The sequence below is a fragment of the Heterocephalus glaber genome, unplaced genomic scaffold, assembly GCF_053883595.1.
Source record: "Heterocephalus glaber isolate CG9 unplaced genomic scaffold, H.glaber_assembly_v1.0 deba00001606, whole genome shotgun sequence".
Taxonomy (NCBI): Eukaryota; Metazoa; Chordata; class Mammalia; order Rodentia; family Bathyergidae; genus Heterocephalus; species Heterocephalus glaber.
This window is the reverse complement of record NW_028258377.1, coordinates 27,640,525-27,656,650: the sequence shown is the minus strand read 5'-3', so window position 1 is coordinate 27,656,650 and position 16,126 is coordinate 27,640,525. Positions and strand designations below refer to the sequence as shown.

At 36.5% G+C, this 16,126-nt stretch overlaps 1 protein-coding gene and 1 long non-coding RNA gene across 4 annotated transcripts in view; one reads left to right on the top strand and one right to left on the bottom strand.

The window, feature by feature from the left end:
- Positions 1–16,126, top strand: part of LOC147822974 (uncharacterized) — a 206,723-nt gene that overhangs the window by 163,922 nt on the left and 26,675 nt on the right. The gene's annotated exons all lie outside the window — the stretch shown is intronic.
- The window catches only part of Gabrb2 (gamma-aminobutyric acid type A receptor subunit beta2), a 213,827-nt gene continuing 199,331 nt past the window's right edge, over positions 1,631–16,126 (bottom strand). For all 3 annotated transcript variants that reach the window (XM_021240141.2, XM_087194870.1, XM_087194869.1), the window contains one exon: positions 1,631–7,560. In XM_021240141.2, the coding sequence (XP_021095800.1) occupies positions 7,213–7,560 (348 nt within the window). In that variant the 3' untranslated portion in view covers positions 1,631–7,212. The remainder of the gene's footprint in view (positions 7,561–16,126) is intronic.

Genomic DNA, 16,126 nt, shown 5'->3' with positions numbered 1-16,126 from the left:
ACCCCATTATTCTTACCAAGTTCCAAAGCAGTTCTGGAAGTCTTCTTTCATTAATGTTTTTAGTTGCACTGTCATGGGTGCCTGGATTCCTGAATCAACACAAAACATTTGCCTTTCAAGGTCATTTTGGGAATGAACCAGAGTTGCACAGTGCCAGATCTGGTGAATAAGAACACACTGTAATGTTTTTATGAGCCTGCCTTTTATATTTCACTATACTGACACTAGGCAAGAATATTCACCATATTTTTTTTATCACACTTTTTAATGAAAACTTCCAGAGCTGCTTCAGAAAGTGGCAAGGAGAGTGATGTCATTATTAGTTGTAAACGGGAGTATTCTGAGGGAGATTAATAGCAAGTGTCTTTTACTGTAATAAATTTAAAAAATTTAAATATTCACCACATAGTTTGATCACACTGTGTATATATACCATTGGTTCTGTTTTTTTGTGGAGACCCCTGTTGATCTGGGAAAGGGAGACTGAAAATCGGAAGACCTGCCAGGCTCTGCATGTGTATGTGGGCTTGGAAAGCTCCCTACACACTCTCTTTTTCCTGTCCACTCAAAACTATGGATCCCACAAAGGCTGTCCCAGGTGCCCCCCGACTGCTCCTTGAACCAGAGCCCCTGGGAGGTACCAAGGCCTTGTTATCTACCAAAGCTGGTACTGGAAAAGCTTCCTTCACACTGGCAAGATCCCCTTGTCATTTAATTTTAGCTTGAGCTTTTTAAACATTTAAAAGTTTTTATTTATTAATCATTTTGTACTTTGTATGCATCAATAGCTTCATTTTATATATTGTGAAAGATTCTCTTCATGTTCAAATGAATTTCTGGCAAGTAGGATGAGAAATTAAAATGAATAAATGAAGACTTGGCAAACCTCCTCTGAAAGATTGCCAGCCTTGAGTGGAACTCTGATCCCTTCAGGGGTGTTCTTAAATTTGTAAAGAAAACTAAGTGAATAAAAGATCTTTCATTTTTTTTCTACTTACACTTGGTCCACTCACAGAATGAAAGAATGAAAAATGTGAACTCTATTGTGGGCCACTCTCACTATGGTGAGAATTCAGTGAAGATCAAGTTTGGAAAGTAATTAGTATTTCTTCAGTAGATACATGTTACATGCTAAATAAATGAGCCCCTTATGTTTGACATATGTTTCCATGATGGAAACAAGTTCTTAGTTATCTTTAACATAATATGTAAAGAGAATAATAATTTCTGCTAAGTTTTAGCTGTTGTGACAGAACTTGTGAGATACATGCCGAATGTTCTAGAATGACGGTTACCAACAACACCAACAGCATCTACCCTAAGGACCACTTCCCACACACTTTGTACTCTACTAAGGGCTCCTCATGAGTTCCCTTCATTTCACCTTTACAACTACACTATAAAGGAAGTGGAATTATGTCTTAGCTTTTTCAAAAAGAAAACTGAGAGTTGGATGAATGAGGTGGCTACAGGATCATATGCCTCCTAAGTCCAAAATCAGACCTCTCATTTAAGTTTTCCTAACAGCAGGTCTCAAACTCCCAAGGTTTTCACAAAAGCTGTGATTCTACTATGTGACTCACATTAAAAATTAAAAAAAAATATCCTGGACACAATGAAACAACACACACAAACTTTTAATTTTTATTTATATTTCTTAGTTCAAGAATTACACACTAGCCAACATTATTATATATTTACATGCTGAGACTGGCTGCAATAAGTTTAAATTCAAGAAAATAATTCTTATGTGCTATTCTTTAATAATCCTCATTTTTTTACTATCTCATGTATCCCAGAGATTGAGTAGTCTTGTTTTTAGAAAGACATGAAAATAGATGCAGTGATATCCACTTATGTTTTGCATTTTCTAGCCATTGGAAAATGTGCATTATGTGCATGTTAAGAAAGGCTACAAGGTAATTAGTAAGGCTGATAATCACTACATTGTGAAGAAACTAGAATATCACTTTTTATAAAAGGACAGTTCAGAACTATGCAGGGACAATATTCATAACAGAACCATTTAAACACCCATGCAAATAAAATTTAAAATACCATGGAATTTAAATTATAGGTAACTAGGTTTGAATTATGTTTAATATTGACATAGATAAACTATTGAATAACAAAATCGATACAAGCTGATGGAATGTCAGCTTGTTTCAAACAGTTCAAGGACACAGACATGGGCATCAGATTAGAGGATACACGACAGGGGTGACATTTGGTTTTGGAACTCAATACAGTTTTTGTGTTCATTATTTTGAATCATATTTATCACAAAAAGACTCAAAACAAATTAAAATTTCATGTCAGAATTCTGCACATATCAACAGAAATGGTCTTCAATTTCCAAAATTCTAAGCTGTTCAAGAGTGCTGCTTTCTCCCTCCCCCAGGTTTGAAAGTGATGTCTTTAGGACAGTATTTTCTTTAGCATTCTGTTGACTCCTTCCTAGTTTTTATGGCCTTCTTAGTGCATTTGGAAAATGTTTTTTAAACCTTTGGTGTGAAGCAGTGTCATTTTTTCCCATTTCCTTTCTTTTTTCTTTCCTTTTAAAAAATAATTCTGGAGTCTTTGGTTGAAAGGAACAATACTAGCTAAGGACAAAATGCTACTATTTAAAAAAAGTCTTCTAGTATCCATTTTGTGTAACAAATTTCTGGAGTTTTTATGAAGAAGCATTTTTATTTTCTGTAGTGCCATCAATACAAACTTTTACTTTTTGAAAATTGAGACTTAAAGTGCAAACTTTGGTTTCTTGTTCTCTGACATATAAAAATTCTATATTTTCAATAATCATTTTTTCCCATTTTCCATTTCTAAGGCTTTCTCTTGGTTCTTACTGATGACAAAAACCACAACAGGGTTTCTTCTAAAGAGGGAAAGAATGCGAGTGAGAAAACAAAGGAGAGAAAAATTGTGTCAGAGAGAGAGAGAGAGGGAGAAAGAGAAAGAGAGAGAGAAAGAGAGAGATTCAGAGAGCAAACTGAAACTCTTCTGTCAGATTCCCAAACTATTTATGCAAAAGGGTGTTTAAATTACTCTGTGGGGCACTCCAGTTACTGTACTTTGTAAAAACAAATAAAAATTAATGAAAAAACTAAACAATTATTTATATCTACGGACTATTCATTTACAACATGTTTAATTATTTACATAATATTATAACACGACTTAAGCCATAAACAGAATTAGCATGTTGCCTTACCATAAAATACAAATTAGAAGTTAAAAATATTTAAGAAATCTGTTTTAGTATTTACACACACTCAGAGAAAGTTATGTTTGCTCACGTAACATGTATTCTGTACAATTAGCAAAATGGTATGATTGCTACAGTTGTATTTTCCCCTAATTGACATGGTAGGTTTAGTTTTTCTCTCTTTTCTCCCTTCTTTCCAGGAGGAATTTTCATCATTTTTTTCATTCTCTTAAGACATTTTTGAAAATTACCAGTGAACAAAATTATTTATGTCCTTGAAAAAGAGAGCAATTAGACAAGCAACATGAGAACAAGTTAACGTCTATGTTCTGAGGTACAGTACTATTATAGTGTCAAAATGTGCAATGGTTCATAAGAACTCTAGGCATTGATTTGCTGATAGAGAATTGCTCAGTACCCTGTGTTACTTATTTCAATGTGTTGATTGTTGGTTGCCAAATTAAAAATACTCATATACTGGTTTAATAAAGAAAACAAAACATATTAGCTTATTCCTTTTGTTTTCCAACATATGAATGCATATACATGTACGTATGTTTACATGGATCTATATACACACATATATACATATGTTGTAAGACTTGTTTTTACTGGTGTTGTTTTCTTGTTTATGTTCTTGAATATGAAGTTAATCATAAAACTGGAACACAGTTACCTCTAGAAAATGGAAATTGTCTTGTTTGCCAATTTAATGCAGGTCCTGCTTTAAAAAATGCAATTGATTTCTTTATTCATTCTACTGTACTTTCTTCACATGTTGTGCTTTTGAAAGCTGACAGATTATTTTCTGTGTTCCTAGTGCTAAAATGTAAAGTCTTTTGGTTTATAAATCAGCATTATTATTATCTTACTTAGCACTGCTTTTGAAGGAATGAGAAAAGGTCTAGATGGCACTGATTGAGTCTTTTCCCATTATTAAATTGCAGTAGAAAGAACTGTAACATTCCTATGCAAACCCATGATTATGTTGCATGGGTTTTCAATTCTGAAATGCATTTCATACCTACTAGCAGTCATGTACAATATATGTATATACAGATTGAGATCAAAGATTTCGTTTAGACTGAGCATTTTAGAGTCAGAATTTGCTTATGTGTTTCACAAAGATGAAAAAACACCTTAATTGCTGGCTATCTGGCTGTTTTATAATCAAAAGAAAAACTGTACATATGTATAAACTGATAGTAAAACCATTTCAGAATTGCCAAAATGCACCTTTGTGGTCCTTTAGTTTAGCCACTAGATATCAAGCTGGCTGGTCTTCCTAGATTTATCAGGCCTAGCACCCTTCCTAGCATTTGACAACTGCATTCCAATTCACTACATAAGAATAAATTCTACACGTACTGTTATTTCTGAACAGGATGAGCCAGTGTATTTCTGTCTACATGGTTCATGAATGCTATATTTTTCTCCCTACGAGATTTGTTCCAAGGTCTCATCTTTTCTCCTTTGGATGGCTTCTTTGCATCATGGATAGCAGAAGTGATTTCCTGGTCACATGCATTTGCGGCTCATGCTATGAAGATGCCTCTCTCCATTTTGATCTAGATTGCTCTGTTGACTTCCCTAGATAACCGAAATGATGGTGTAATCATAAATGACAATATCAAGAATTTTTATGGCTTTTACAGAAATTGCAAACAAGAGCCCACTTTTAAACTTAGGCTCTGAGTTGTCTCTAGAAAAACCATTCCAAAACGGCATTTTAGAGTTGTGCCCCTGAGTTATTGATATGCTCTTTCCTGTTGTTTTCTACTCAGACTTTACCCCCAGGTGAGAAGGGGTAGGCACTTTTATCAGTGTGATGTCTAAGGATGGTTACCTAGGAAGAAGTGTGTCCCTGTAGAAACTTGAGGCATCTCTACTCTGAGAATAAATGGAGGAAGCTTAGTTAGATTCTGCCCAAAGATTACATTCAGAGATATTCAAATATGTAATCAAACAGTAGGAGCGAGATTTCCTTACACTGGTGGAAAAAAATACCATCTTGCCTTGGAGTAAATTCAGAATGTTGAATGATAAATCTTTATTTTTATATTGTTGTTCTCTGATAGTTGGAATGGAAGGACAGTGGGGCTTCATAATAGCCCAAGATACTGAATCACGAAGGGAAGAAAGCATCATTTTGTCCATTGTAAGGTACTAGCCTTTGCTCCCACGCATAATTAGGGACATTACTCTGAAAAGAGGCATTTTTAAAAAAGAGAAATAGCAAAGTAATCCTCTGAGAAAAGTACAGTCAAATCAAACTTTATGGAAAATTTAGTAATTCTATGTTTACTATAAGAAAACCAAAATTTGAGCCTCACACTGATAGAAATAAAATATATTAGCTTATTCTCTTTTTTGTCCAATATATGAATGCATATGTCCAATTATAGAAGGAAGCACAATGACTAATTTAAAAATAGAATAAAAGAATACATCGTACCAGCCTGATTTTCAGTTATATATTTTTCTGTAATATTAATTCAGGCTCATAACACTCATCTCATTAATGCAGCTTTGTTTTTATCTTATTGTTTACCGATTTTTATATATTTGATTGGCAGAATGCAATACACACAAAGTAAGCACCCATAAAAACCCAAAACCAACTAACCTGCAAACTAAGGTCTTTATGCACATACTCATCAAAGTACTGGTTGCTTTGAAAGACAGAAAGGTAAATTTCATTTTGAAATATAATGAAATTCATTGAAAATCAAGTTCACTCAATCTCTCCAGAGTTTTACTCCATCCATCACCTAAGAACATAGTCGGAATTTTAGAAGCAAGAAAAGCTGGAAAGCAATGAATATATCCTCCTTTTGAAATACCCTATTAAATTCAGAAGTAAACTTGTATGGAAATGTTACAAAACAGCTGCCATTGTCTGAGAAACAACCTGTTAGCTTTGTCTGGCTCTATATCTGTATACGTGAATGACTCCCAATCAAACATGAACATCTACAATACTTCTAATTCTTCTAACTTTACTATTTCATGGCCATCTTTAAGTTAAACTATAAAAACCTTTTTAGATATGCTGTCAGCAGCTTCTGAGTTTGGAAAATAGATACCTCGCAGTCTACCCTTTCTACTGGACACAGTGTGTGTAGACCAGATGCTGAGTGGAGCCAATAAAGGCCATGCTTGCTTGCTTGCTTGCTTCAGTTTTGTTACAATAGTCATTTCTGGATTTTTGACCCTGCTCTGTGTCATGTCATTAACTCTTATTTTAGCTACCTCCCAAACAGCATTTTTGCAAAAAAAAAAAAAAATTGGCAGCCATGCATGATAATATTCACAAGTCTCTCTACGTCTAAATGTTGGAATGAAAGTCATCATTATTCTTGATTTCCCCGTGATGAAGCCAACAAAGAGATAGGTCTAATTGGTTTCCTGAATCTCTGCCTGTTCCCTGCTCCAGCTCTCCACCCTGATCCTGTTCCACTTACATGAGAGAGAAACTACTAGTCCAGTGGGAGTTACCTTCCCCTGACACCATTATCACCTTAGGAAGACCAGCGCAGACCATCTTGGAGTTAACATGCTCAAATGATGTTGCAGATAATGTTTCATAAGCACAGTGCTGTCTCCACAGCATGTCAACCTTAGGCATGAGATGTAGAGTATCTGACTAGGAACATTTCCGGAAAATGACTGACAGTGCTATTGAGCTGTCTCAGAATATCATCTAGATATTTCCCCTCTGAGTAGGCTATGTATTAAGCAGATAGTGTGGAACACTCAGCTTCAGTTTTTCCCACGTGTACAGATCACTTGCATTTTAACTGGAAAACCACAAGGACCTTAGTGTATTCATTACTTAGCAGAAGCAACCCAAATGGTATGAAATGGACCACAGGATAGGCCAGCAACTAAGGTATTTTAGCATCACTTTTGTCCCAGATTGATGTGTTTTCCAAGTCCTATGTCAGGCTGTACAACTGTTTTGAGGAAGAATCTAGTCCTTGCTTCCCATGGGAGGCCATATTTTAGTTCACATAGTAAAGCCAATAGACGATGTTGAAGAAGGAAAAAACCACTGGGAAGAATATGCGGGACCACCGATCTATGGCATTCACATCAGTCAAGTCGGGGATGGTGATTTTCAGCTGGGAGGCGCGTCTCCGCAGGCGACTTTTCTTTTGTGCCACATGTCGTTCCAGAGCATTTCGGCCAAAACTATGCCTGGGCAACCCAGCTTTCCGATACTGGATGCTGGAGGCATCATAAGCTAGCATTGTGCTCCTAGGGTCTCCAAGTCCCATCACAGCCTCCGATGTGGCCATTTCATTTTTGATCTCTAGAGTGCTCAGTAAAATGTTCTCATGGGGGTCCATCTGCAAGGGAGAAGAGTCAGAGAAGACGCTGAAAACAACAAGATCTTATTGGTTCTTACAATGCAAGAACTAAGATGGACACTAGAAGTTGTATTTATGTTATAACAAGCTATGCTATTAAACTGTTAGGGTTTGAACTGTGGCTCTGCCACTATGAGCTATTTTTGTTTCAATTTTAGCATCTATTAAATGCTATAATAATCCAACCCTAGAGTGTTCCTGTAATATGATGATGTGATAGACTATTCCTCATATAGCTTTCATTATTTCTACTTAAAGCATGCAAAGAAATAGAAGACATGACATTCTTTAGAAGAATTTATAGTCTTGATATGCACATAAAAATTAAACTGTGGTAGGTATAAAAGAGAGTCAGGGAAATATTGAATTAACAGTAGCCTAACTATAGATGAATTAATGATAAGAGTAGAACTAAAAGTACTGTGTAATTATCAAGCGCTTGCTATATATGGCAGGTGTGTTTTTGTATAATTTCTTTCAACTGTTGCTTCATAACATCCACAGTGATGAGATGTTACCTTACACTTGCCATGTCAATATAAATAAGGTAAAGGAACAGTTTTGAGTCATATAAAGCAGGTTGGATGTGACTTGCCAAAATATAATAGACTTCAGAACAAGGAATTAAAAAATAAGAGTGGGACAACTGGAAAGACTCTTGGTGGTGATGTGGTTGGCAATAAGATTGACTTGAAAGGAAAGAGAAGGGGCTGGGATTGAGCAGGAAGAGACTGTGCCCATAGGACACTGGGCTCAACTGAACACCAGGCTGGAGTAGAATTCAGCTGGTTATGCAGAGAGTGCAATCATCTCTGTTGATGTTTTCTTCTTGCAGAGCTAAAAATAAATGATGAATATTGACATCATGATTTCAAAATATTAAATTACTATATTATGGTGCATCAAGAATTGTGTGTCTTCATTTTAAGAGGCCTCCATTGCTATAGATAATAAAACCTAGCCACAGTTATTATTAGTATCAGAGTATATTTATTTTGATGCAGAATCAGGATATACCAAGTACCTTTAAATTTTTGAAATTATAAATTAAGGAAAATATGGCTAGCAATAGGCACCAATTAAATATCATATAGCCAAACAATCAGAAGATACAATGCTCTGAGCTTCATGAATTATGCAGAAGGTAAAAAATGCTAAGATTATATATTATCAATTATCTTTAAAATATAGTTTAATCATTTTACATTATAAATTCAAATATAAAATCTTTTGACAAATAGAAGCTATAAAGTATGCTATATACTTAGACATAATAGTTGACCATCTCTGCCCTCTCATAAGAAAATCTGTGTATTTGGTTTATGGTAGTATTTTGCTTAGTGAAAAGATTAAATAAATATATACTATTATTCAGTTATTAAAATATTAATTTTAAAAGGTGATACGATTTGAGAATCAAATGTTGAAAGAATCTGTAAAGACAGATGCAGGTAATAGCATTAGTGACAAGTTCCCACTCTCTAAGGAAAATAATGAACATTCAGAGGTTTGTGGTATATTCTAGTTCTTTGCAACAACTGTTTAAATGCTCTCAATCATTGTTTTATTTATTTATTTATTTGTTTGTTTTGTTTTTGGTACCCCGGATTGAACTCGGGACCTTGCGCTTGCGAGGCAGGCGCCGGAACCACTGAGCTAAATCCCCGGCTCCATGCTTTATTTATTTTTTATCAGTATGTGTTTGTAGTATATAATGATTATATTCATCCTGGGGAGTTGGTACATGTATATAACATTTCTTAATTCTTTGCTTTTAATCCCTGCCCCTCCCTTAAAGAGCACTCTTTTCCCACATTCTAGGAGAAGGCAATCATGAAATTTCTCAGAGTCACATCATTACTAAGTGGAACTGGGAATTCAGACCTTGATATCATGAGAATTCAAAGGCTGGAAGTGGGAGGCTGTCACTTTCCAAACCTCAGGGAGAGTGAACTTGAGGGAAATGGGGAACGTGTTGTTCTGTGTTACTACAATAGTGTGCTTCTTTTCTTTTCTTCTCTAAGTTGTTGACTGTTCCTCCAACCACTTGGAAAGTCACATTTTAGCAAAAGTTCCTTGGCCACCATGTGTGAAAGTGTTCAGGACTCTCCCACTCTCAAACACCAGAACATCTGTTTTTCTATTGAACAATTGCAATAAAAATAAGAATTATGAGTTGACAACAGACCTGCTGAGTTAAAAGTATAATACAGTAATCATAATAAGAATTATTGGCTTCAGTAGATTACTATTAAGGGAAGCTTGTTTGAAGTCTAAAACAAATTATCCTTGGAGAATTTATTCAATCTTAGATTTCTGTCTTACGTATGGAACTGAAGAGTTGAACTAGATAAATCCTGAAACTGTACTGTTTATTAATTCATTCATAATATAAAAGATACTGAATGAAAGGCTGGGGATTTAGCTCAGTGGTTTCGCAGCCTGCTGCTCAAGCGTGAGGATCTGAGTTCGATCCCCGATACCAAAAAAAAAAAAAAAAAGATACTGAATAAAAACCCACTGTGTGCCTGATGTTGTGCCAAGTATTGCAAGTACAGTGCTCAAGAAGACAGCGTCGGTACCGGGTCTCTGGGGCAGTGAGAATCTCCAGAATGAAAACTTAGTTTGGAATCAAAAATTGGAGTTTCAGCTCTTCCATTTGTTATTTTTGACCTGGGCCTGTTATGTAAGGGCTCTGAGTTTAGGTTGCTTAAACTGTCCTGGGGTCTAAGAATAGGATTTGGGGAAATGAACTGAACTAAAATATGTAAGAAGAACCTGAAAATCTAAAGCACCATGCAGTTAGTTATTATGCCATGCTGTAAATGAAGCCGGATATACACAGGCTCCAGTGACAAGGCAAAAACAATAAATGAATGCAGCTAAAAAAGAATAATGAGTAGGCTGCCTAGCAGTGTTGCATCACTCTACATGAAGCAAACACTCGGATAAGCATAACTGACATTGTTATAAAAATGTAATAGCTACTCACAGAATGCATTGATGTACTCTTCTGGAATAGATATGGGTGATAGCGTTTTTGCAGGTAAAGCTAATCATGTTAGCCCTACTGGAGATCTTGCCAAGTTCAGGTGAAAGGTGGTATCCTGAACACTTATACCAATCTGGGCAGTGCTGCTAATCCTTGGTGTCTATTATATCATTAGGCCACTTCAACCTTAAATTATGACTGGGTTTAGACTCAAAGAATAAATTAACTTGAACAAAAAAAATAACATTTTTCTGGATAATGATTACTCATAGTCATGAAGCTGTAGAGAGGGATAGGGTGTAGCTATTTTGTTAGTTAGCTTTCAATTAACAGACATATGAAGGAGACTCCAATAGATTGTAATTCATCAGGTGGCACATCAGGGTGAAGCCCTGATACTGTCCTGATTCTCTTATCTTGTTCTTTGAAGGACCAGTTTTCTTCACTACTCTTTTCATCCTTTCTATGAAGCTTTCCATAGATGAGGACTTTTTTTTTTTTGGTACCAGGGATTGAAGTCGGGTCCTTCCGCTTGCAAGGCAGGTGGCGGAACCACTGAACTAAATCCCCGGCCCGATGAGGACTTTTTAAGGATGTCCTTAAAAACATCTGAACCCCTTCTCTGAAACTGTTCACATCTCTGTTGGGATTGCCAAGATGGAGAGGACTTTGCCTACTTAGCGCCTGGTAGCGCATCTTTTTCTGCTAGGAGGGAGAGATGAGTACAGTGTTTTCGGTTTGATTCGAGACTCAGACAAGCTGAGTTCTGGAGCTGAGCCACTCACTAGCTTTGAGACCTTGGGAAAATCATTTAATTTTTCTGAGCTCAGTTTTCTTACAGTGGGAAAATACCAATAGGAATCTCCAAGGCTTGTTCAAAATAATTAAATAACTGAACATGCAGAATTCTTAGTCCCACTCTGGACATAGTAGTCAACCAAAAACTATAACTGATCTCATTATAAAAATCCAACAGATACTTACCAAATGTGTAAATTTGATATCCTATTACTATTTTTTTAAATGCCATTGACAAGTAAACCAGAACTTTGAAAACATCATATTTTCTTTGCTTTGGTTAATGGCTTTTATAAAGTGCTGAAAGCAATATTTTGTACATGGTAAATACTATGTGTTTTTGTTATCATACATAATTAAGTTTATTAAACATAATAAGCAAGTCTAGACTGAGTTATCTCCAAATGTTGAGGTGAGAAAAATGGAAGTTATGTTTTATTTCTTAGGTGGGGAGAGATCAACAGGTTGACAGACATTACTGGGTGTCCCAGGCTCACAGAGCAGCTTCCTGATTGCAGAGGACAATAGAGCCAGAGGCCAGGGCCAAAGAGAGACATCTCCAGGGTTGGTGTCGAGGGGCAGAGGGGAGGCTGGCTTGTCTTTTCTCATGACACTCTGAGGTTCCACTGTCATGCAAGTCACAGAAAACTGCAGTCATTTGCTTCACACCTGTTATCCCTGTCAGATCATTCTTCCGCATGATCATTCTTCTCCACACAAGGTCTGTCTCATTCATTGTTGTAACCCCAAGCGTCTGCATGGCTCCAGATGCCTTCATGGTAGGGATAGTTGTAGAGAGGCTTGTAAAATTTTCCCTAACAAAGGATGCATACGAGTGTCTGGAGTTAAATATGTCACTAAAGGTGCAAGCAGGTGTAAAGTCCTGTTAACTGCAGCAGTAAGCAGAGAGGACATCTGTTCTTTGGCTGCTCATCAGCCCCACTCATTGTAATTTCTGTCTGGGAGACCACCACTTCCCCAGTTTCTGTTTCTCACCCTTGCTCTGGGGATAAATTAGTCAGAGCTCTCCTGACACCATGATTGGCTCAGTGACAGGCAGATGACCTTTTCTGAGCCAGTTGTATTTCATGAGCCTTCAAGTGGCGAAACAAGAATGATGATTTTCAAACACTGCCTCTGGATTTGCACCAAGAGGTATTGTGGTCTTGAATCTACAGAATCTGTTGAGATTTTCAACCATAACAGAGGATCCTCACTTGGAAAGGCCAACAGGAAAAGAGAATCCATGACCTGATACTACTTATCTCTGTGTCTGGACATGCCAGACGTACTGACACAAAACAAGAATATCCTTTCTCTGACCTTCCATCCCTTCCTCTCTCCCTGTCTTTCCCCGTCTTCTATCTTTACCTCCTCTTCTTATTTCTCCCGTCTTTCCCTCCTCTCTCCCTTTTCTCTCTCTCCCTTCTTTCTTAAGCCTACATGAGTTGGATTTTATTATACTTGAGACCTAAAAGATCCTGAGATGTAATTTATCTCATTTAAAGGTCTCAATAACTCCATAATATAGGCAGAGCAGGAAAGAAATCAGTCATTTCGCTTGTAATAAGAACTTTTCATAAACCAAATTGGAACAAAGGAAATCCATTACAGTGAAAAAATCTTCAGGGCAAACCATTGTTGAGTTGCAGTGTTTTTGGCTGGGATGTAAAGAACATAGAAGCTGCTAGACTTGAGTAGCTGGCTGTGGAGCTGGCTGGACTTTGAGGGTTTTTCCCTGTCTTGTTTATTTTTCTTTTTTTTCTCTTCAAAGGGTATAAATTATATTGGGAATCAACTTATAGGGTCAATAACAAAGATAACAGAGGAAACCAACAGTCTCTTTCACATGTGGTTTAAAAGTGGAAAATCTGGAGGAAAATTACCTGCAAATTTATTTTTAATCTCCTTTATTTATATGAATTAATAATTGCTCTTTAAATTGGAACCCTAAACTCAATAGCCATTATCCTTCTTTTGTTTCTCTTTGAAGTATCTCTGTTTATAAGGTGATTTTTTTGACATGAGCTTTCTTATTTCTTTTCTTTTTCTTTTTTGAAGGATACTTACCGCACTACAGAACAGGCTGTGTTCTCAAAAAGACAGGGCAGAAAACTAACGCTCAGAAAAAATGCAGTAACTTACGTAAAACCTAGTTAATAAGCAATAGAAAAGTAACAATACCAGGCTGTTGATGATGATCTTAATATAATAATATCCAGTGCTGCCTCCAGCTTGTCTTAAAAATTAACCAGGGATTCCTGACTCAGGTAGTGGTTTGTTGGGTGAGAGTCTATTTTAGTGGTTTCCAAATTTGAGGGTGCATCAGAATCCCCTGTAGACCTTATTAAAAGAGATCCTTGGTCCTTACTCAGAATTCTTGAGTCAGAAAATCTAGAATGAATATCAATAATCTGCAGTTCTAACAAGTGCCCAGGGTATGCTGGGCTATTGGTCTATGGGTCTCCACTTAGAAAACTACTAGTCTATGGGGTAGCAGGATTAGGGAACAATTACAAATAAGGAAGAAGCAGAGGCCAAAGAAATAAGGAAAAAAGATAAAGCTTCTGACCACAGTCCATAGCCCCAGTTGAAAAGCAGTTTGCATAGAGAACATCCAAAGCTTCTATTTAAGGAGCATCTGAAAGTTTTATTCAATTATCATTAACTCTTGATTTTGACAATTATCCTATGAAAGAGATATTATTAATACTTCCATTTTTAAAGAGATTCAATATGAGGATTAGGGATATTTTGTGATTTGCCCAGATTTACAGTTAAGAAGTAGTGGAGCTGGTACTTGTTTTTATTTCAAAAGTCCTGCTCCTAGTCACCAAGCTGTATAATAATGTAGGTCAAAGTTTTCCTCAATTACGAATATTATCTTGGAATGCTTTCTCTATATTAGGATATACTTAGGTGACAAGTTCTAGAAAACAGATGTATCAATGATCATGTGAATTTTAGCTAAATTAAAATTCAGTTGCCACACAAAGCTTTCTTGATTTTCTCTTCACATGAGCAGTGAAAATACAGGTGAAATCACTAATTGGTTCCTTTTTTGATTGCAACATTAATGAGAGAGAATTCTCTTTTATCAGAAGGACTGTGTGGCAATCTTTGTGGTCCTGAAATCATGCCAAGATATTTATCCCATTTTCCTCTTTTGGTGTTTTCACCTATTTCAGAGAGCCATGAGAATTTTATCAATGCTAGCCGAAACAACAGAGAGGGGAGCAAAAGCAAATGAAAGGAAATGAAGCAGACAGAAAGACCAGTGAATCTCAGTGATTTCCATTTCTAGTAAGTTCCCAGCTGACACTGGGCTGGTCGTCTATAGTCGGTATTTGAAAAACTACTATTTTATTGGATAGCAGCAGAGGGGCTGACTGTAAGTGAAGAAGAAACAGCGAAATAATAAAAAGAAGAAGGTTCTGACAATAGTCTGTACCACCACGCTGAATCTGTCATACTCTGTAGATAAATTGCCTTTGCAAGAACCTACAGTGTAGGCCTTGCAAAGTCCAAAGATCTATACCACTTGCTTTCTGGGTCCGTTTCTGACCACAAGATTTTTTGGGAGAGGATCTACTAAGCAGGACAATGCCAATAAAGAAAATCTCCTGTTTCTCATTCAAAAATCTTGAAGGAACACTTTTACCTGAAGTTACTGTGATTATCAATCAAGAATCAAGGGCTGAACTTTGCTGGGGGGAAAAGCAAAGCAACAAAACAAAACAAAACAAAACAGGTTTATTTCCATTAGCATTCCAGAGCCTCCCACAATGACTGGGAATGAGAGCAGTTTGCACCCTGACTGAATCAGCTATGTTGCCAGGCAGAGCAGGAGAGACATCTCTGTGTTATCAGATTGACCTGTGCCACCACGGGTTCTAACAAGGTGAAATTCATGTTAATCATGTGGGTTAAGAGCTTTGTATAATCCTTCTTGTCTTCCTCAAATATTTTTCACAATTAGGGAAGAAAAATGCATTCCATTTTGAAATTTGAAAAATACAATTCCATTTTGCTGGAAGATTGCATTAACCACCAAAATAGTATGCCTTGAATTTATAAAATATTCAGTTAATTTCAGGTTTGGTTTTAATATTGTTGTTTCCTTTCTTCTACCTTTTTCTATGATAGGTCTATTCTCTGGAGTGATGTTCATATTATGGTTGATAGTCATGGATAGAAAAGAGAATCATAGGGCTGGGGATTTAGCTCAGTGGTTCTGCTGCCTGCCTCGAAAGCGCAAGGTCCCGAGTTCGATCTCCAGTATCAAAAAAAAAAAAAAGAAAGAAAGAAAAGTGAACCATATCCCTTAGTAACCAAACAGCATTATAAACTTAGGTTGAAAAGGGAAAATGGAACTATTTAAAATCTTAGTTCACCACTCATAACATCAAAACAAAAAAAATTAGAAATTTCCAGAAGCCAATTTCTTTTCTTTTCTTTTTTTTTTTTTTTTTGGTATAGGGGATCAAACGCAGGACCTTGCGCTTACAAGGCAGGTGCAGCCCCACTGAGCTAAATTCCCGGCCCTAAAACTTCAATTTCTAATTACTGTGACTACTTATGGGTAGATCTCACTTAACTTCCATGAAATGACACTCTGACCTATGCAATGTAAATGCTAAGGCAGTGAACTGCTAACCACGTGGGAACATCCAAAGCACTGTTTTTAAACAGAAAACACCGAAAAACCTCTAGCATGTGCTCATTATTCTAAGAGGTAAAAGAAAGTTCACTCAA